General features: G+C 49.9%; 1 protein-coding gene across 1 annotated transcript in view; it reads right to left on the reverse strand.

Annotated features, from left to right (window-relative positions):
• The window catches only part of EFCAB6 (EF-hand calcium binding domain 6), a 268,456-nt gene that overhangs the window by 56,783 nt on the left and 188,911 nt on the right, over nt 1–22,762 (reverse strand). The window contains exons 22-24 of the mRNA XM_069581729.1: nt 19,698–19,816; nt 8,497–8,691; nt 2,232–2,387 (exon numbers count right to left, since the gene is read on the reverse strand). Coding sequence (XP_069437830.1) covers nt 2,232–2,387; nt 8,497–8,691; nt 19,698–19,816 — 470 coding nt within the window. The remainder of the gene's footprint in view (nt 1–2,231; nt 2,388–8,496; nt 8,692–19,697; nt 19,817–22,762) is intronic.

Here is a 22,762-nt window from a genome sequence, read left to right on the forward strand (position 1 = left end):
CTTGCACCTCCTGTGAAGCAGTGATGTGTTACTTGACGTGGGACTGAGGCTAGTTGTCCACTTGGGCTGCAAATTCTAGAGCAACTGCTCACATTTTTTAGTGGGAAGGGAGGGAATGCTAATATCCTCACCTCACGAAGAGAGGAACGTGAGATGCAGGTGCTCAGTCATAGGACTGCCAGCCTGCACAGCTATGGGACGTGGCAAGTTAGAAACTGCATGTGGAAGCAGTTTGAGGAGGGGCAATCAAATGAATTGTTTTGATTCAAAATTACAAGAGGATAAAGCTTGCAGTTCAAGGGGCCCCAAAGCACATAACTAGTTTGCTTCTTCCTAAAGTGACAGAAGAAGGAGTTTTTAAAAGGTGTCAAACAGTGGTTCTCAGGGTGCTCTGATCCAGCAGCATCAGCATCACTCAGGACCTTGTTAGGAATGCAGATTCCCAGGGCCCAGGCTAAGTCAGAGAGCCTGAGGGAGGGGCCCAGCAAGCTGGGTTTCAGATGAACAAAAATAACTTTAGTGTAAATGTATACCAAATATTGCATGGAATATACACTAAAAAAAAAAACAAAAAAAACTGTTTATCTGAAACTTAACATAGCATTTTATGTCTTACCTGGCAACCTGAGTCCCTGGGAAATCTGACGAGCCCAAAAGAAAAGTTTTAAAGATTCTGACACTGGGAGTCTTCCAAGGAAACTACCTGCCAGATTACCCTGCCAAAGCAGTTCAACCAGAGTTGACTAGCTCTATGTATCTGTGCAGAACTTTTAATCTGCTTCTTAGTATCTCACTCTTATTAGGGGCATATTTTTGAGGGAAATGTCTAACATGGAAGATGGGAGGAAAAAGCAACACTGAGGAGAGAAGTGACATTTCTCAAGTGAAGAAAACTTAAAAAAAAAATCTATTGTTAATAGTTTCAGAGGAATGAACCAGTATATCCATGAAACAAGAACAGGATACTATAGAAAAGGAATATTCTGAGAATTTAAAACATGCACTGGTAATTAAAAATATGAAAAGTACTATTAGCAGGGATAAAAATCTCAAAAGAAGGGTTGCAAACTAAAATTGAGAAAATCTCCCAGAAGGTGGAGCAAGAAGAAAAAGGGATGGAGGACAGGAAAGGTTTAAAATACTGGGAGACACTTTAAGTGGCTCACTAGTCAATAACAGTAGGAGGCTCAGAAAGAAACAAACAGGAGAGGAGCTCGTTAATGAAACAAATCAAGAAAATTTCTGAGTTGAGGAACATGAAAAGGCACATCCGAGAAGATGAAGCTGACAGATCAGCTGAGGTTGTCTGAACACACTAGAAAGAGATTTCACAAATGGGAGTGAACTGGGGTTTAATTAATGATAAGAAGTACATAGAAACAAAGCAAACAGAAAAAATAATGATTAACTCCAGGGAAAACAACACACTACACAGGAAAAGAAAAGCGATCATTTCGTCACAGAAATATAAACCCTGAACACCCAACTACAGCAAAATGTTGACACGGCGACATGGGGAGCCCATGGGGGTAAATGTGCGTGGGTTTCCATGGGGCGGGGGAGGCTGGGAGGGGAGGGGTTGGTGACTATGCGATGGGTGAAAAGGAGTTAAACCCACAGTTTCCTGATAGGAAGCCGATAGACACTGCCTTAAAAGTGAAAATAAGTAGCTATTTAACTTTGTCACTTAAGACTATTAACTTAAGTACCAAAAATAGGCATTTAAAGCATTGGAAGTTATTGGCTCTAGGGAGGAGAAGGTGGGGGTGGGGGACATCAGGGCAGAGAGCTGCTGTTTTTAATAAGCCTTGAAGGATGACTTGACTCCTGCCCAAGTGTATGAATAACATGGGTGAAAGGAAAGTAATGTGAAAAAAAAAAAGATGATTGTGCTGCTGGACACACCCGCAGGAAAATTATATATTTGTCAAGTTGCTTTCTGTTTGCTTTGGGTTGACTCAAACCCATTAGATCACAGCCCGACCAGAGGATTATTAGAAGGCTCATTCTTTTTGTTTTTCAATTGAGCCACACTCGCTTATAAATGTTCTGGGAGTACATTATAGTTTTACTTCTGAACACAGGTTGAAACTCAATTTTTGGTGGCATGGGGGTTACTTCGATGCCGAAAGGCTGTTTGAGTGGACAGAGAAGGAAAAATTCATGAAAGCGACATGACCAGCCTGATATTCAGCGCTGTGAGAACCATAGTTAACTTGCTCAAAGGAAACCTGTTTAGAAGATCAATCAGCTCCTCTTCCTTCAGACAACAGCCACACTCCTGCAGCAGCTTCCGCAGCCGGCCCAGGGATATGTAGCCAGTTTGGGATTTATCTAGTTTGGCGAGCGCTTTGCTGATATCTTGATCGTGGTCCTTAAGTTTATCCCTGAAAGAGAATACATTTGAGACACACACACTCCAGCAGGGAAAACCAATAATTTCTTTGGAGCAAGAGCTCCATGATCATTCTAATGGGATGATCTGATGATTCATCTACCAGCTAATCTTGAAGATGCTTTGCACCCTTGGTGCACTACATACATTGAAAGGTACTCTGGAAAAAAAATCATCATTATCATTTTTTAATTATTCTTATCAGCAAAACTATGTTAGAGAAATTACAACCTTGGCTTTATACTAGAATGAGTATTTTAAAAACGGAGTGAAGCATTTAAAAATACAGTGATTCATGGGAAATATACCTCCATTCTCCCCGACGAAGCCTCGGTGGGTGCCTGTCATGTGCCAGGCACTGCTCTAGGTGTCAGAGCGGCCACCCTAGCAGAATTTCCATTCCAGGTGGGGCAAGGCTGACGATAAACAGAAGACATCAATGCCCTGTACGATGGGTCAGTGGGATGGCTGAGCGCTGGCGAGCAGGGCTAGGAATGTTCACAGTGGGCCGGGCTGCAACCCCCAGTAGTGGGTGCAAGTGGGCCTCACTGGGGAGGCAACAGTTGAGCAGAGATGGCAGCTGAAGGACTCAGCTGGGATTTAGCCCCCTGCAGCCCTCTCTGGGCCCAGGGATAGCCAGTGCCAAGGCCCTGAAGCAGGAGTGGGACTAAGGACGCCGAAGAGCCTGGGCCCCGTTGGTGAGCGCTGGAGGTGCAGGGGTCCGAGGAGCCCTTGCCTGCTGCCAGGTCCTTTGCTGTGAAGAAGCGCAGCCATCCTTTGCGTGGATCAGCTGGCAAGCCAGGACCTGTGCCGCCTTCATGCTCCATCTCCCATCCTTTCTTCTTGCCAAGGGAGGCGGGTAACTGTCATCCCATTTTATAGGAAGGGGGCAGCATCCTCCCATGCGGATTCCGGGCTGGCCAGCTGTCCCTCGCAGGGACACAGGGACGACATCTAGCTGTAGCTCCTGCTTTAGTTCGAGGGCTCATTTCCTTGGGAATGTGTTCAAGCTTCTGATTCCGTCTTTCGGGAAAATTCTTCCCAGACTTAACAGAAATTATTGGTAAGGGAATAAAGACATGTGGACATCTTTGAGAATGAGCTGTCTCGCTCCGGACCTACGGGGCATGGAGTCTATTCTATAACTCCGACTTACCTAGGTCTCCAGAAAGCTCTCCCTACTAACCTGAACACCGTGCCGATGTGACTCCAGCTCGGCGGTGAGCTTCTTAGTAGGGGAAAAGAGGAAGCCAGAAACTCAAAACTCGAAATCTTCTCTGGTAATTGTCTATCACCCAAGATACGTATTATGGATTGTTCCTGTCATCAGACGCTAGGTTGTGTCCGACACTGTATGACCCCAGCATGCCAGGCTTCTCTGTCCTCTGCTGTCTCTTGGAGTTTTCTCCATTGAGAAAACTGTCCATTGAATCGGTGGCGCTATCTAACCAGCTCATCCTCTGCCACTCTTTTCTCTTTTTGCCTTCCCCTTTGTGGATACATACCCACAAATAGGTTCCTTGAGTGTGCCTGGTAAAAAAATTTTCCATAGCAACAGAAAAGTCAGAGATCAGGAGAGCAAAGTCTGAGAGTATATTGGGGTGGGGGAGGCAAGGACGCTGAGGCCGTGCGGGTCACCGTCTCCCTTCCCCGACTGGCCCCTGGTTCCGAGTTGGCCGATGTGTGCCTCTAAGAAGCTGACACAAATGAGCTGCGCTAACTGTCCGAGGATGTGTGTCGAGAGAGGCAACTGCCTGGATTCCCGCACAGGTGTACTCTGAATTCAGTCCCATGTTACGAACTGGTTACTCCTCATCACAACTATTACATTCCACTTAATCCTTCAAAAAGGGAAGCAAACGAAGGTATAAAAAAAAATCAGAACTTTTTTGGAGATACATATTTTTAGAGAATTGAGGCGTTGAGCCTTTCTTGGACTGGTTTCCAGGCAATAATCACCTCGCTTGCAGAGTAAGTCTGTGCACGCAGTGAGTGAGGATTCGGGCCTGGGATCCAGCCAGCTGCCCAACAGAACCAGTGGCAGCCGATGCAGCGTCTGGGCCCCAGTCTGGATGCGAGACGGGAGCCCCACGAGGGTGGGGCCACAGAGCCCCCCGGCCCGCGGCCAGGCCGGCACGGGGGGAAGAGCCCTGGGTGACCCGGCCGGTTTTGCTCCTGAGCCTCTCGGTTCACATCTCAGAACCGCCAGCTGCGCTTCTGTGGCTCGTTTACTGATGCTGCCCTGACCCTGGATCTTCAACTCAGACTTGGGCCCCAAAAGAGCAAGGCCTGGAAAATAAATACGGGCTTGAGAAAGGACTCTTCTGAATCTTAAAAATGTATTCAGGCCACTTTAAACAAAGTTGATTCACTTAAATTTAAGAAGCAAATGTGAAGTTACAGTCCCTTTGGTGAGCACGACTCCTGTCTGTGAATCTTATCAGGGTCCGGTATAAAGGAGGAGGTTGAAAGTCCGGGAAACGCTGCATTCCGAAGGGTTCTCTGGAAGACCCACTGACACCAAAGTTGAAAAGCGGGCTAACCTGAAGGGCAAAGTGACTCGACAGCTTCACAGTGTGACGTCCTTGAGAAAACAGGGGCCGGTCGGGAACTTTTATGGACCGGGCTTGTGTTCTTGGGTAGGAGAGCATGACGGCACGGCACTGGCCGAGCTTGGCGCTGTGAAGACGTGAGGGGCATCGTCCACTGGCTCGGAGCGCTCCCGGCCACGGACCCACACGCGCCCAGTAAACGGGAGCGGGAAGAGAAAGTGTGTGGGCATCGCCAAGGACGCGCGGCTCCTCTCCGAGCCTCATTACTCACAAGCGGCAGGAGGGGAGGGACGGGGGCACACGCGTGGGTAATGAGGCCAGCCCTGTCTGGGAAAGATAAATTCCACTTTTTCACTCGTTTTATGGCATATGTGATTTATGCCGATCTTGCACATAGTTTTACTTGAAATTTCACCAACTCAATTCTCTGCCTCTGGGCTTTATAACTTAGCAACTTGGACGTAACTCGGGTGCGTTCAACAGGCCTTTCTCTTAAACCCCATTCAGCCATCACATCCCATCTCTGTGTCCTTGGAGTGCTTCTCTCCTCCGGGGGATTCTTTAGCTCATTCACTCATTCGGAGATGGTGTGGACAGAGAGCTGCAGTGGCAGACGGCAGACGGACACACACGCAGATGAGAGCGCCGTGGAGCCGCCCAGGACCGGGACTGACGCAGGGTCTGTTTCATCTCACGTCATGTCAAATGTGGCAACATTTTCTCCCGCGTTTAACTTTTTATTGCTGCACAATTGACATATAACATCTTGTTGGTTTCAGGTGCCCAAGATAATGACAACGTCATATACACTGTGACACGGTGTGTGGATAAGTGTAAGGACGTAAGGTGTAAGGATAAGTTGAGATACTGTTCGTCACCATCCATAGGATGAGAACGTTTGAAGATTTGCTCTTTCAAACACACCGCACAGTACTACTAACTACGCTCACCTTACTGTGCTCACGTCCCCAGGACTTACCCTCTCATAACTGCAAGCTGCGCTTCTGGACCCCTTCACCCCCTCTGACACTCCCCCCCAACCTCTGCAACAGCCCATCTATTTTCTGGATCTACAGGCTTGCTCTGGTTGTTGTCGTTTTAAGATTCCACGTACGAGTGAGACTACCCGTTCTTGTCTTCCTTTGACTGATCTATCTCACCCGGCATAGTGCCCTCAAGATCCATGCATGATATCACCACTGGTGAGATTTCATTCTTTTTTATGGCTGAATAATATTCCATTGTGTGTGTAGATACATATTCATAAACACACACACACACACATTTTCTTTATCCATTCTTTAAACATTTTAAAATGTGGCCTTAGTGACTAGTTTTAAGCTTTGAAAAGAACCATGCACAGTCTCACCATCCAAATACAACACGATGCCTTCTGCACAGCATCTTCTGGTCCTCGTGGGCAGGCACGTATGTTTGGTGTGGTTACCATCAAGGCACACAGACTGTTTAAAATTTCATTGCCCACCAGTCTTCCATCACAAACACTCCCACAGGCTCCACGATGATGACTATAACTGGCACATACCACCTCATCTTCCTTGCAGCCGTGTTCTCTACAAGCTAGGGTATTCCTCTGCAATGGACAGGTGTCTACTTTGTTGCTGCTGTTGAAGACACAAGTCATACCTTGGACCTGCTGAACTCCTCTGAATTATTTCTGTGGGATAAATACTCCAAGGTTGAACTGCTGAGTTTAAGAATGTGTCCTTTCATGCACTCACTGGACAAGTCCTCACTGAGAGCCTGCTAGGTGTCGAGCACTGTTCTAAACCAAGGGGAGACAGGCGTGTCCTGGACCCTGCATTCCAGTTTCCCAGAGGAGGGGCCAGGGGTGTATGTTAGTACAGACCTAAAAGCTTCAGTTCTCAAGTTCAGTTCAGTCACTCAATCGCGACTCTTTGCAACCCCATGAACCACAGCACGCCAGGCCTCCCTGTCCATCACCAACTCCCAGAGTTCACCCAAACCCATGTCCATCGAGTCGATGATGCCATCCAACCATCTCATCCTCTGTCGTCCCCTTCTCTTCTTGTCCTCAATCTTTCCCAGCATCAGGGTCTTTTCCAATAAGTCAGCTCTTCGCATCAAATTATTGGAGTTTCAGCCTCAACATCAGTCCTTCCAATGAACACCCAGGACTGATCTCCTTTAGGATGGACTGGTTGGATCTCCTTGCTATCCAAGGGACTCTCAAGCATCTTCTCCAACACCACAGTTCAAAAGCATCAATTCTTCTGCCCTCAGCTTTCTTGATAGTCCAACTCTCACATCCATACATGACCACTGGAAAAACCATAGCCTTGACTAGACGGACCTTTGTTGGCAAAGTAATGTCTCTGCTTTTTAACGTGCTGTCTAGGTTGGTCATAGCTTTCCTTCCAAGGAGTAAGCGTCTCTTAATTTCATGGCTGCAATCGTCATCTGCAGTGATTCTGCAGCCCAAGGGTGACCTATCGAATGTGAATGAGCTGAGAGTGTGGCTGGGTAGGGCTGGGTAGGATTATAGTTCTCTAACTCCATCATGGCTCTGTTTTGCTGCTGTTCTTCAGTTGCTAAGTTGTGTTCAGCTCTTTGCGATCCCATGGACTGAAGCATACCAGGCTTCCCTGTCCTTCACCACCTCCTGGAGTTTGCTCAGGCTTGTGTCGATTGAGTTGGTGATGCCATCCAACCATCTCATTCTCTGTCATCCCTTTTTCTTCTGCCTGCAGTCTTTCCCAGCATTCAGGGTCTTTTCCAACGAGTTGGCTCTTTGAGTCAAGTGGCCAAAGTACTGGAGCTTCAACTTCAGCATCATTCATCCTTCCAATGAATATTCAGGATTGATTGCCTTTAGAACTGACTGGTTTGATAGCCTTGCAGTCCAAGGGACTCTCAATAGTCTTGTCCAGCACCACAGTTCAAAAGCATCAGTTCTTCAGTGCTCATTCTTCTGTAGGGTCCAATTCTTATATCCATACACGATTACCGGAAACACCATAGCTTTGACTTTACAGACGTTTGTTGGCAAAGCAATGTCTGCTTTTTAATACACTGTCTAGGTTTGTCATAGCTTTTCTTTCAAAGAGCAAGCATCTTTCAATTTCCTGGCTGCAGTCACTGTCTGAAGTGGTTTTAGAGCCCAAGAAAATAAAGTCTGTCACTGTTTCCACGGCTCTGCGACTTAACACTAGTTTCTAGAATCTACAGGGGCTCTGTAGGTGGCTCAGTGGCAAAGAATTTGTCTGCCAGGACAGGAGACGCTGGTTCCATCCTTGGGTCGGCAAGATCCCCTGGAGAAGGAAATGGCAACCTGCTCCAGTATCCTTGCCTGGAGAATTCCATGGGCGGAGGAGCCTGGTGGCCTGCCATCCATGGGGTCACAAAAGAGCCGGACATGACTGAGCACGCACAAGCACTAGAGTCTACAGCAGTGAACGAGTGTGATAGTTTCACGGCAGCACTGCCAGCCCCGGGAGGGACAGGCTCAGAACAACCAGGGTCAGTGTGGGACAGACACCGGCCCCCGCGAGGCGCTCGCCGGCTCACCTGGCCGCTGCGGCCTTCTCCGTGCTCTGCTGCAGCTCCTTCAGCTCTTCTTGCACCTGCTGAGGCTTCGTGAAATGACCCATGAAGTTCAAGTACTCCTCCACGAAGGGCCGGTGAACGTCTGCTGAGTAGTTAATCCCCAGTTTCTGCAAAAATTCTTGGTAAGTGATGTGCCCTCTTCCCTCACTGTCGTACCTTTAAAGACAAGCACAAAACTCTCAGCTGTAGCCGCCGAGGGGGCATGCGCAGGGCTTTAACCCCGTCTACACTCCATCTGCCTGGTTCCTCACACCCTAGGTTCCTGCAGTACTGGCCTCCCTGAGGGAGTCAGATGTGCTGGAGCCCAGGGCCCACCCAGGCCTGATCTGAATCTGTTTTTAACAAGATCCCCAGGCCATCCATATGCTCATCAACATTCCATTGAAACCCACTGCTCCAGTCAACAGGAGGATCACCTCATTCAAGGTGGTCTTGGTTCACCCCATGAGAGCAGCCGGATTCACCCACCAGCTTTTGGTAGAAAGATGACCGTGACTACGGAAATGAAAATGAACCCTTCTGCTCATTCAGGGGTCTTTTACTGAGCACCTCCACAAAAGAAGAACTATGCTAAGGTTCAGAAGAAAAATCCGACAAAAAAAAAATAGCACATTCAGTCTTAATACTCAAATAAATGAACGCCCCTTGATTCCAGCTCCCCATTTCCTCTTTGAAGAGATGCCAATTACACACAACCAACGAGAGAGGCGAGGAAGGAAAACAAGATAAGAATTACGCTGCGTACCTTTTATGCCATTTTCTATTATTGGGATTTTTCTGAATTATAATTCATTTTTTTAAGAAAAAAGCATAATGGAGGGTTTTTATCTCCCCAACATTATTCAAATAGAATAGAAAGAATTACTTCAATAAAAAGTTTTAAGGCAAGTTTTCAATTTTCTTTAAAGAAAAGCATTTATTCTTGCAGAAGAGCTTGGTCCTCTTCTCTAACTGGTAAAGACAGCATTTTGTCAAGGTGATTTTTTTTCTCAGATGAACTCAGTGTTTTGAGGACCAAATATTTACATGGAGCTGGGGTGCAACGCTCCAGCTGGCTGCTGTTTGGGGCTTTGTCGGCCGGAGCGTCAACGCAGCCAGCTCTCCTGTGCGAAGCAGGGCCCCTCTCTGTGCTCAGCCCACCCGACATGGTAGGACTACAGAATCACATGCTCCCTGGGTCCTCTGTGACCCTTTCGACTGAGTGATGACAAGGAAAATGGGTTTATTTACCTGACTTTCTTGTCTCTCCAGGGGAGCAGCGGTGGGTGGAGGATGTGGGGTAAGAAGCCCCCAAGGTGGGTGCTAGCCCAAGGTCCCCTGTCCACTCCCTTCTCTGCACTCACAGGCCTGCAGACCCCACCTCCACCTCCTTCCCAGCACCCAGGCCTGTTTTCATCAGGTACTCTGTCCAAGAAGGTGAGGAGTGTTCCCTCCTGTGACTAAGAGGCAGGGAGAGTGGTGAGGTCTAACACCAGCGAGGTCCTCCCATCACTGCCTCCCCACCGTCTGCGCTTGGGTTCCTTGCCTGCACCTGTGAGCATGGGGGTGGGGGGTTCTCACACCTGCAGGCGGAGATCAGCGCCTGACTGCTGGCACTGTTACTGAGGATTTGGGAGAAACTTCCAGACCTTTCTCAGTTCAGTTCAGTTCAGTCGCTAAGTCGTGTCTGACTCTTTGCGACCCCATGGACTGCAACATGCCAGGCCTCCCTGTCCATCACCAACTCCCGGAACTTGCTCAAACTCATGCCCATCGAATCAGTGATGCCATCCAACCATCTCATTCTCTCCTCCCGCCTTCAATCTTTCCCAGCATCAGGGTCTTTTCCAAGGAGTCAGGTGGCCAAAGTATTGGAGCTTCAGCCTCAGCATCAGTCCTTCCGATGAATATTCAGGACTGATTTCCTTCAGGATGGACTGGTTGGATCTCCTTGCAGTCCAAGGGACTCTCAAGAGTCTTCTCCAGCACCACAGTTTGAAAGCATCAGTTCTTCAGTGCTCAGCTCTCTTTATGGTCCAACTCTCACGTCTGTACATGGCTACTGGGAAAACCATAGCTTTGACTAGACGGACTAATAGCTTTGACTAACTAGCTTTGTTAGCAAAGTAATGTGTCTGCTTTTTAATATGATGTCTAGGTTGGTCATAGCTTTTCTTCCAAGGAGCAAGCATCTTTTAATTTCATGGCTGCAGTCACCATTTGCAGTGATTTTGGAGCCCCCCAAAATAAAGTCTATCACTGTTTCCATTGTTTCCCCATCTATTTGCCATGAAGTGATGGGACCAGATGCCATGATCTTCATTTTCTGAATGTTGGGTTTTAAGCCAACTTTTTCACTCTCCTCTTTTACTTTCATCAGGAGGCTCTTTAGTTCTTCACTGTCTGCCATAAGCGTGGTATCCTCTGCATATCTGAGGTTACTGATATTTCTCCCAGCAATTTTGATTCTAGCTTGTGCTTCATCCAGCTCAGCATTTCTCATGATATACTCTGCATAGAAGTTAAATAAGCAGGGTGACAATATACAGCCATGACGTACTCCTTTCCCGATTTGAAACCAGTCTGTTGTTCCATGTCCAGTTCTAACTGTTGCTTCTTGACCCGCATACAGATTTCTCAGGAGGCAGGTAAGGTGGTCTGGTGTTCCCAGCTCTTTCAGAGTTTTCCACAGTGTGTTGTAATCCACACAATCAAAGTCTTTGGCATAGTGGCATCTGTTATTCGTACAGCCTTAGGGCTTGCAACCCTCCCAAAATACCATTCGACCTTCATTCGATGAATTTTCTAAAATAGAACGAAGTGGCCCACCCACTAGAGGAGGCCCACGGGGGCTCTGATTCCTGGGCTTGTGTGTGCATGTTTAGTCACCCAGTCTGCCCGACTCTTCGAGACCCCATGGACTGCAGCCCACCAGGCTCCTCTGTCCATGCGATTTCCCAGGCAAGAACACTGGAGTGGGTTTCTTACTACAGATCTTCCCGACCCAGGGATTGACATGCATGTCCTGCATTGACAGGCGGATCTTTACCACTAGTGCTCCCGGGAAGCCTTACCTGGCTTTCTATTCCAGGTGGCAGGAAGGGCTGGTGCTGCTAGCAAATGGCTGCCCATACTGCTGGTGACCAGGCAGCTGCGAAGGGGGCGTCTAGGTCTCCATCAGGGCACCTGGGAGGGGGAGGGGCTGCCATTTCTCAAGCTCCGAGGGCGACCCCTGGGCCGCGGTCCTACCCTGAGCCGTATCACATCTCTGCCAGCCCCATGCCACCAGATGGAGCTATGACTCACTCTAGAAAGACACCCCTGGAAGAAAGCTCCCCGAGGGCGCCCCACCCCAGGGGGAGGGCTCCTGAGAGAAGGGGCACAGACGACCGGCCCGGCAAGAAAGCCCCGGCCAGCAGGGCACCCGTCTGGAGCCTCTCTTTCTCTGGTCCTAAGGTCAAAGGACTGCACCTCTGCCGCCCCGGGGCCCTCCGGGCCGTGATGAGGACCGGGGGCAGGTGTGCTTGGGGAACTGGGACCAGGGCCACCCAAAGGCTCAAGCACGCCCTGCCTCCACGTCTCCCGCTCCAATCCGAATCTCCCCTCCTGGCTCGATGGGAAGCTTCCTGAGGAGAAACGTGCCTTGTTTTACCTTGGTGGGCAAACTCACAGCTTCCAGCAACCCACCCTGCAAACGCTTCCTTATCAATACCTGGTCACTGAGCAAGTGAACATGGAGCGTGCGTGTCCCTAAGGAAGGCCTGCCGTCCCCGCGGGGGACACTCGGGGGATTCCCAGCCACAAACTCTAAATCGTGACACTTGGACTGAATGAAAAGACACTTCTTAATCACTTCATTGATAAAGATCATACACAGTCTCTCCGCATCTCCAAGGAACAGAAGACCAGATTGCACAACCGCAACTAAAATATTGTTATGCATGTGAATAATAAGACAGTTAATTCAGCTTACATAACCTCACCCTTCATTACATAATCCTTTGTGTCACATTAAAAAAAAACATCAACTTGGTTATAAAGGTTGAATTTTAAAATGGTTCGGCAACAGATGCACCAGGAAAAATGTGCATATAAAGCAGAGGGCCCATAAAAACCCACATTTGCATGTGGCAATGGCCACTAATTTATGACATAATCAGATTACTGCCTGTCTGTTGCACACACAGCCGTTCGGTTGTACACACGGCGTGAATACATTCACATCGATCGCTGGGCTGAGAAAGTCTTACTCGTTCAGGCTCGGTTTAGCGCTTGATTCTTACAGAAATGACAGAAGAACCTTCCAACACCACTGACCCCAGACTCAGAGCATCTGGTGTGAGCCCCACGGATGACCCAGGCTGGCAGCAGAGGGAGACGTGGTCCTGGGCAGCTCGGACATGTGGGTCCTCTCGGGGAACATCCATGGCGAGGGCAGCGTGACTGCTCAGAGAGCTGCCCTGCAGAGCGTGAAGTGTCCGGCTGCCTGAGGGTTGGTGCCCAGTGGGCACATTCACCCAGGCTGGCGGGGGGCACAGATCGGATACCATCTGCCTCGGCCCCACCCAGGGCCACAGTCTGGCAGTTACGCACCCCAGTAAGTGGCCGTCTGGCCTCGGATGCAGCCACGCCAGAGAAGGGAGACCCACTCCTTCTGGGACTGCCCAGCATTCCTGGTTCCAGAGGATGTCAGCTGCTAGAACACCCTTCGTGAAGGGCGAGGGGCCTACCGGGTTAGTCCTCGCCAAGCTGAGCCCCCTTTCATGTCCAGCTCTTCTAACTAGACTCCTGCCATCAGCTCGTCCCATTCAACCTTCTCTTTTTAAACAAGTTTTATTTATTTATTTTAATGTTTTGGCCACACTCTGTGGCATGTGGGATCTTAGTTCCCCCATCAGGGATGGAAGTGCACTCTCTGTATTGGAAGGCGGGGTCTTAACCCCTGGACCACCAGGGAAGTCCCAGTCCTTCCTTTCCTGAACTGTTCCTTCAGCCTTTCCAAATCCTTTCCCATCCCGGGGCTCTCCAGTCCAGCACAGCCCCTGGTAGGTTCTCTTGGCAGAGTCTAGGGAGACAACCCAAAGCTCCACGTGAGTCACACGTGTTCATGGGAGCCGATGCACAGGACACAGGGATTCTGTAACAGTCTTCACTTTTCATCTTAGAATGCTGATGTACAGCGTATCTACCCAAACAAGAAATGTGCATAAATTGGGCATCATCTCCAGAACATTCTACCAGGTCTGCGTGACCAGCTGGTTGTACACAACAGACCTCTATAGTTAAATTTCCCAGGCTGCTGGCTGTCCTGCTTGAGTCGTCTGTGTGTTTTTATAACACACCGGCTTCGTAGTTTCCTGGCAAAGTTGGTTTTAGGTCCAAAATAACAGAAATCTACCCAAGGAAACTAGGCTACAGAAGGGGCTCAGAATGCTGAGCCCCCAGAAGGGAATGTCCCCCGGAGCCCTGGTCCTGGGGCTCCCTGTCCCCTCGGGCTCTGCTGACACAGGCAGCACCCTCCCCCTTCTGGGGGCCTCCCGCTCCCGCCCCCCAACTCTGGGCCACTCTGCTAGCTGGGATGCCCTCTCCCCGCTCTGGTTAATGACTGCTTATTTGGGGATTAGGGTCAGGCATCGCACACCGAGGGTCCCTCCTGGAACACCCACAGCTCAGGCTGCCCGGCTTCTCTCCCCTGGCATGTGGGTGCTGTCTTCCTGGCTGAGTCATGGGCAAGGGGCTGCCTTCATCTCTGAAACCCCCGAATCTGGCACTGGGCCTGCAATCTCGAAAGTTTCAGGAAATTCCTGCTCAATGATCGCCTCAGAGGAAGGAGTGAGCGAATGCACATTCATCCTGTAATTTATTCTCAGCCGTCTCTCTGAAACCAAACGTGTTGCTCCTGAAATCCTGGGCTGCAAGATCCTATCGCTTCACTTAGGAGGTTTCCTTTCACTAGGGCCTCCTCCAGGTTTGAGGGCTGTGTATCTTTAACCCTCGGTGAGCCAGGCTTGCTTAACACGCACCTGCCCCACTCTGTCCGCCCCAAGAGGTCAGCGGGGGCCACAGCCCACCCATCCCTCGGCCATGGGCTGGGGGCAGAGGTGAGTCACTCTGGGCTGACCTGCTTTACTCTGCAGACCCCCGGGGACCCTGCTGAGGAATGAAGCCACCTCTGGAAGCCAGATCCCGGATCACCAGTTGGAAGAGAAGTGTCCAGAAGAGCTGCTAGACATGCTAGACTTCGGGTGAATAAGAACCAAAACATCCATGTGCCAAGTCACTGAGATCTGGGGCTTAATGCATTAATTTACTTCCGCGGTGTTAATGAGAACTTCCGGACGCCTCAAAGCTCTAATAGAGTGCAGGTGCTTCGCTTAAGTGCTGGGTGAGCGGCGGGGGACGACAATTATTTTGTCTATATTCTCCACGTTTTCTAATTCTGCGTTTTCAAAAGAGCTGAATGCTATTTTCTTGATCACTTCCAGCTACCCAGTTTTGGGGATGGGCTTTCTTATTCTCACCAGTAGACCCCGGGAGCTGGCAGAAAGTGTCACACTGGCCCCAGCTGCTCCCACCTTGCCTGGGGTCCCCGTCACTCATGCTGGGTGGAAGAATGCCCCTCCCTTGTATGAGCAGCTGCGGGAGGCTCAGTGGCAGGGGGACCCTGGGCAGCCCAGTGCTGGCCGCCCCCTTGCCAGGCCACACCTTCTGCTTTGTGCAGCAGGCAGGTGGGGATGCGGAGGGAGGAGACCAGGGTGAGTGGTGTCGGCAAACACTGAACCGTGGAGAGGAGCAGGCCAGTGGAGGGAGGAGGGGGGAGGGTGAGCACGGTGAACCGAGGTCACAGAAATGCCCAGAAAATGGATGAGAAACCACACCATCGAGTTTGTCATGCCTACTGAGTGGGGCGCAGCTGCTTTCTTGCTGTTATCTTTTCCTTTTTCTTATGCTTTTTTGAAATTCAAAAACGCTTGCTCCAAAAAAGCTATGACCAACCTAGACAGCATATTAAAAAACAGAGACATTACTTTGTCAACAAAGGTCCAGTCAAGGCTATGGTTTTTCCAGTGGTCATGTATGGATGTGAGAGTTAGACTGTGAAGAAAGGTGAGCACCAAAGAATTGATGCTTTTGAACTGTGGTGTCAGAGAAGACTCTTGAGAGTCCTTTGGACTGCAAGGAGATCCAACCAGTCCATCCTAAAGGAGATCAGTCCTGGGTGTTCATTGGAAGGACTGATGCTGAAGCTGAAACTCCAATACTTTGGCCACCTGATGCCAAGAACTGACTCATTGAAAAAGACCCTGATGCTGGGAAAGATTAAAGGCAGGAGGAGAAGGGGATGACAGAGGATGAGATGGTTGTGTGGCATCACCAACTCAATGGACATGAGTCTGAGTAAGCTCTGGGAGTTGGTGTTGGACAGGGAAGCCTGGCATGCTGCAGTCCAAGGGGTCGCAAAGAGTCAGACACTACTGAGCAACTGAACTGACTGATGCTTTTCTGGATTTTCCAAGTCTTCTAAAATGAATGTGCATTAATATTGCTATCAGAAAGTAATTGCAAATCTGTGTGATCTTTTTGCTACTGATTTTTATGCTTGTCTTTGCGAAGTAAAGATTTTATGCTTATCTTTGCCTCATTATACTGTTTGGTCACATGGCCATGCCATCCATGGGATAGCTGACTGAAGCTCAGAGAAGGTGAGCCACTGGTCCAAGGTCACACAGCTCACCCTGGGCTCCAGGGGACAAGGCACAGCCCTGCTCAGAGCACAGCCCTCAGCTGTGGGCTACTCAGCCACCTCAGGGTGGCCTCCTGATTTCTGCCCAAGCTCACCAGACAAGTCCAAGGAACCTCTGATCTCATCATTCAGCCTCTCTTTCCAGCTGCTACTGCTGTTTAGTCACTAAGCCATGTCCGACTTTTTGTGATCCCCATGGACTAGAGCCCTCCAGGCAGGAATACTGGAATGGGTTGCCATTTCTTTCTCCAGGGGATCTTCCCAACCCAGGGATCAAACTGTACTCTCCTGCCTTGTAGGTGGATTCTTTACTGCTGAGCCACCAGGGAAGCCCCTTTCTAGGCTGCTAAAGGCTAATTGTCACTTCCTAACTCTGTCACACCGATCACTTCCTTCCCAGTCCTCCAGGCTCCCCCCCAGGGAAGTTTACCCCGTCCTCTCACTTAGAACCCCAAGACAGCCCCAAATTCACCTCCGTGCTTCCCTCGCCTCTCTGGCAATTCATCCTCCTCCCTGTGGCCAGACTGATCTTTCTAGACTGTGGAAACCTGCCTTGATCTGTCCCTACTAAACACTTGGCCTTCAGGACAGAGTCCCCACCTTGTCCTTCCCTTCACGATGTGGTTCAGCTGATGCGCGGCTCCCCCAGGTGACCCCGCCGTCCTGGGGCGTGATCCCCCTTTGCCGCTTGGCTGGACATTCATCTGGTGGCTCTCAACCCTGTGTTTGTCCTTCTGCCTGTCTTGGGAGCTGTGTCCGTCGGAGGTGGGGAGAGGGCAAGGCCAGGCTGTTCCCAGGGGGTCCTGTTCAGCCCAGCGACTGAGATTCCAGCAGATTCCAAGAGGCATTGGGGGGGGGTGGAGGCCACCTCCTGGTCTCCTGGAAATACCTTGTCTCCCCTTTGCCCTCCAGTCCCTGGTGGGGGGCAGCCCCTTGTCTCTGGGTAACCCTCTCCTTGCTCTTCCAGCCCTGGGGGGTGGACAGCAGCCTTCTGGCCTCTGAGTAACTCCACAGTCCCTTTCAGACTTCTGGTCCATCTGACATCTCTGTAATCAGTCTCTCCCTTAGGTCCCACTCGGCTGTAAATATGTGAGCAGCTTCTGTGGCCCCACCAGGACACTGTGGACACACTCCTGGGGCCCCCTCTGTCTCCATCGCCCCTTTTCCCACCCACCCTGGAGGTGACTCCGCATGTGGAGACGCCATTGTGGGCTCCCCACCTCTGCTCCTCTTTCCCTTTTCCCTGGACACACGTCCCGACTGTTTCTCCCAGCCTCCCTGGCTGGGGTACAGCCACATGCAGGGATTCTGGTCCACAGAGTCTGGGCAAAGTGACAGTCACATGTCCAGGCCCGGACCTTACAAAGCTGACCAGACGGTCCTCTGTGCTCATTCCCCTTCTCTGCTGCCAGACACGTAAGATCAGGGGATGGGGGGCGGGCTCCTGGTCCCCGAATGATTGTGGGCAGAGCGCTCCACCACCCACATTAAATTGCGACGTCCTTACCGGGGCAAGCCCCTGGGATGTCGGCCTTGTTTGTTATTACAGCTGACCCTGACCCTGACCGTGACCACTGGAGTTAACTTAGCAGAGCACAGCAAGGCCAGAGAAGTTAAGTAACTTGACAGGGGCCGCACCGCTGTGAAGGGGTGGAGGCAGGGGTCATGACCACGTGTCTGCAGAGCTCTCAGCCACTCACTGTCCACAGCGGACAGCCGGCTACACAAAGGTGGACGAAGTCCTCATCTCAGTTTGCAGCACAGGGTAGACATTGTGTATTTATAGAATAGTGGAAATACACGGATGAAGAAACTTTAGCGGAAAGTAATGGTGAGAGTCTCCCTTCCATCAACAGGGAAGCCTGCCTGTCTCCCATCAGGAAGAGGGCTAGGCGTGCCCCCCTTCCACAGGGAACCCCCAGGGACACCTGACTCTCATACCCCTCATCCCTAAGGCTGGCACCCAGCCTGGGGGCTCATCCCACCCCTCCCTGATGGAGACAGCCGTTCCCTTATGCCCCACACCCCCCATCAATCTCTCCTCTGAACGGCCTCCTGACTCATCTTCCTGAAGCAAGACTTGACCCACATTCGCAGCCACTCAGACTGCATTGTTCCAGATGTCCCGTTAGGATTGCCCGAAAGCGAGGACTGCACCGGGCGATCAGCCTCACCTTTCCTTCCTCAGCCTGGAGCCCAGGTATCGCTTGGAGAGCCCCTCGCCCATCTGCCTGCCCCATCTAGACCCTAGGAACCATTTCAGCATCACTCCTCCACATCCAGAGCACCTCTTTTCAGCTCCCTGTCTGCTGGACCTGTCCCTCCTCTGGCACTTATAACAGGCGACGCTCACACCAGTGTTGGGGGGGGGTGGTGTTCGTGCCCACCAACAGCTCCCTAAATGTCAGAATGACACAGTCATCACTGCATCATCCGAAATGTCTACGTGGTGAGAGCTCCATGCGTCTGCCCGCTGCAATCCCGTCCTTTGAGTCCTCAGGTGGACCCACTCACTCAGTCTGTTAAAAGGGAAAACGGGCAGGGAGACCAGACTCACCCTGGGTTGGAACTGATCTAGAAGAAAAATAAGGGTTTTGTAAGAACTTCACGATGCTTTTCTAAATTAGACACAAAACAGCCCACCTAATTCTAAACTCGGCCAACATTATAGCTTTCCACTTTAAACAGATGAAATGCTGAAGAAAAACTGCATGAGCTGCGCCATTGAGCTGGCCCCCAAGAGGACCTGCAGTACTGGGGTAAGACCCTGGGGGCTGCCAGCGGCGACTAACATATAATGGAGGAGGAAGCAACTCAGAGACGGAGCTGGAACTCGGAAATGGACCATGTGGTTAGCGCACCTCGAAACTTAGACATCCACCCAGGGAACGTTGTGATGGGGGGCCTGGTTCAGAAATAGCTTAGTCTAAAGTACATTTTGAAAAATGTAGCCAATACTAGCTCCTAGTTTCAGTTTAAGACACCCTCGGGAAACTATTCCAAGTTGCCAAAAGTTTGGTTATTTTCTTTGAACAAATTACTAATCTATAAAACACTTGTGTAGCATCGATTTCCATCTCCGGGCAATGGGGAGACTGCGTTTCCCTTAACCCACTGCAGATCTGTCCACGGAGGTAGTTGTGTTAGAGAGGAGTCTTTGGGGAGTGACTTCATTCTCCGAAACAGTGAAAGGATGTGCTCAAATGCGCAGTTCCTGAGAAACGCAAAACCCTCACGTCCAATGTTGGTGACAAGTGTTGACCTGGTTCCTGTGTTCCGAAAGGCCGGCCTGTTGGCCAAAGCTGCTTTCGGGGGTGAATAGGGCAGGTACAACCACAGAATAATGTTCCTGGCCCTGCCTGACCCCCGAGTTGTGATGAAAGCCCGGTGCTGAATTTGGCAGTCAGGAAGGAAGGGACAGTCTTCAGATGCCACTCACCTCATCCAGAGCTTTTCGAACTCTCTCGGCGTGAGGGGGATGTCAAAGCCGTACAGCGCGTTCTTCACGTCCCGTCGTCGAAGGATGCCATTGCCCTCGCTGTCGGTTTCTATAAAATTCTACAGTATTACAAGACAGCGTTTAGTAACATGTAAAATGCTCTCAGAGAGTATCTGGGACAGTCTAAGACTTCCCCTTACGCACATCGCCTCCTGTCGACTTTTTTTAAGATTCCTTTTTTTTGATGGGGACTATTTTTAAAGTCTTTTATTGAATTTGTTAGAATATTGCTTCTGTTTTATGTTTTGGATTTTTGGCCACAAGGCAGGCGGAATCTTAGCCCCTTCACCACGAATGGAACCCACGCCCCCTGCATTGGAAGGTGAATCTTTAACCCCTGGACAACCAGGGAAGTCCCTAATTACTCTTTCGTATACGTTCCAAATAAAGTCCTCATTCTGCTCAACAAGACAACAGAGCAAAACGTCAAGTGTTACATGCTAGAACAGGCTTGTTTCCGGGTAATGAGTGGTTTTGAGCGTGTGGCTGGGATTTTTTTTTCCTGAGCAACAATTTGGGTTCAAACACTGTTAGAACTAAGGGCCAACCAGAGCCCAGGAGGTGAGGTGTGGCCCACACTGTTTGAGGTTATCATCTCCACTTTTTGGAGAATTTGGCCTCCGGCGGTCAGAGGGAAAACAAGGGACAGGAGACTCTATAGTTGTTACGATGAGGTGACATGGTACCATTTTAACACCCCCAAGGGGTGCAAAAGGTCTCTGGGGATGTGCCAGGCATTTAAAGGACCACAGACTAGGAGAGCGGGTAATACAGGGCGTTGAACACTGTCTTAAACTTTCTGAACAATAGTTCATTCCTCCTCTTTCCAACACACTGTGCGGAAGACACACTGGGTTCACTTCCCAAGCCCTCTGCAAGCATCACACTTCATGGCGAAACCATGAAACGTTTTCTGGATGATTAAGAATCAGACAAGAATATCTCTATTGCTATTTAGCCTTGTACTGGAGGTGCAAGCTAGTGTAGTTAAGCAAGGTAAAACTGGTAAAAGTATAACAACAGGGCAGGAAGAAATGCAACTGTCATTATTCACAAATGACATGACTGTATATACAGGTGTACAAGGAATCCACAAATAAAGTATTATAATAAGAGAAAGTGGCAATAAATCTGGATTCTATGAGAAGTGAAAGAGAAAGTTGCTCTGTCGTGTCTGACTCTCTGCAACCCAAGTGACTGCAGCCCACCAGGCTCCTCTGTCCACGGAGTTCCAGGCCAGAATACTGGAATGGGTACCTGTTCCCTTCTCCAGGGGATCTTCCCAACCCAGGGATCAAACCCAGGTCTCAAACCCAGGTCTCCCACATTGCAGGCAGATTCTTTACCATCTGAGCTACCAGGGAAGCCCTGGGATTCTATATCAATAGGTAAAATCACTCACATTTTAATACATCAGACATGGAAAATGAACTTTAAAAAAATAACATTTACAACAGCACCAAAAATAGAAAAGTCTGAGGAACAAATCTTATAAATGATTGTTAAGGTTTTTACATAAGAAAGTCTAAAACTGTTTTGAAAAACATTTTAAAACATCAAAATAAATGGAACTACACTGTGTTCATTCATTGGAAGGCCCCATGTAGTAAAGATGTCATTTCTTGCCAAACATCCCAATAGTTTTTTTTTTTTCTTTGTAGAATTTGACAAACTGATTAAAAAACTCTAATAAGAGAACATGGAGGAGGGAGCTGCCTACTGGCTAATTAAGATGCATTACTGGACTTCCTGGTAGTCCAGTGGTTAGGATTCGGCGCTTCCACTGCAGGGGCCCAGGGTTCGATCTCTGGTCAGGGAACCCAAGATCCCAGCCTTGGGGAAGTAGAGGTGCCTACCTGCAGGCTGACCCTGGACCCAGGCCCACAACCACCCGCCTCCCGAAGCCCGCTCCAGCGGGCCAGCACTTCCTGAGGCCCTGAAGTCAGAAGAACTATGTTATGTCTATTTCACCACAATTTAAAACAATATCTTTATTCATTTATTTACTCCTGCCACACACCGCTGAAATCTGAAAACATACAAATACTATTCATATGCGCATTTATTTTGTGATGGGTCTCTGTGGCTGCGCAGGCTCTTCTCCAGCTGCCGAGCGCAGGGGCTGCGGTACAGTCACCGTGGGAGGGCTCCAGGGCACGAGGGCCTGGAGCAGTTGTGGAACGCGTACTCCCAGCTGCAGGTCCCGGGATCTTGACCACAGGCTGGGTAGCTGTGGCTCATGGGCTTAGCTGCCTCATGGCAGGTGGGATCTTCCTGGATCGGGGATGAAACCCATGTCTGCTGCGTCGACAGGCACGTTCTTTACCACTGAGCCACCAGGGAAGCCTCTGCCACAATTTTTAAAAACAGCGACAGCATGTGCAGCCGGCTGTGATCCATCCACTGCCTCACACTGAAAACCACCTGGTCTGCCCCGAGGTCTGCCCCATCCGTGCTGTCCCCACTGGGCCGGTGAGCCCCGCAAACCCCCTGCCTTGGTTCAGCTTCAGGCCTGGAATTCTCACCTCCCCTGCACGCCTGTCCAAACCCTGCTCATCTTTCTACTCGTGACCTCTTCTTGGGCACCCCATTGTGTGCGCACCATTGCCATTGTGATCCGTACCACTCTTTAGAGTTCTTGTTGGTGTTTACACTACAAGTCTCTGGGCGCACAGACATGTCTTCATTTTATCTTATTTTTGGTCATTGTATCTGTAGTACCTTGCAACAAGGACTTTCCTGGTGGCTCAGACGGTAAAGTGTCTGCCTACAATGTGGGAGACCTGGGTTCGGTATCTGGACCCACTCCAGTACTCTTGCCTGGAAAATCCCATGGATAGAGGAGCCTGGGGGGTTACAGACCATTGGGGTCGCAAAGAGTCGGATACGACTAGGCGACTTCACTGACAGGGCATAGTCAGCTCATAATAATATTTGCTGAAGAAACCAATGACCTTATTTTCCAAAAATACTTCAATAGACATGAGCATATTAAGCTGCCCCCA

Source organism: Ovis canadensis, chromosome 3 (genome assembly GCF_042477335.2).
Source record: "Ovis canadensis isolate MfBH-ARS-UI-01 breed Bighorn chromosome 3, ARS-UI_OviCan_v2, whole genome shotgun sequence".
In the NCBI taxonomy this organism is placed as follows: Eukaryota; Metazoa; Chordata; class Mammalia; order Artiodactyla; family Bovidae; genus Ovis; species Ovis canadensis.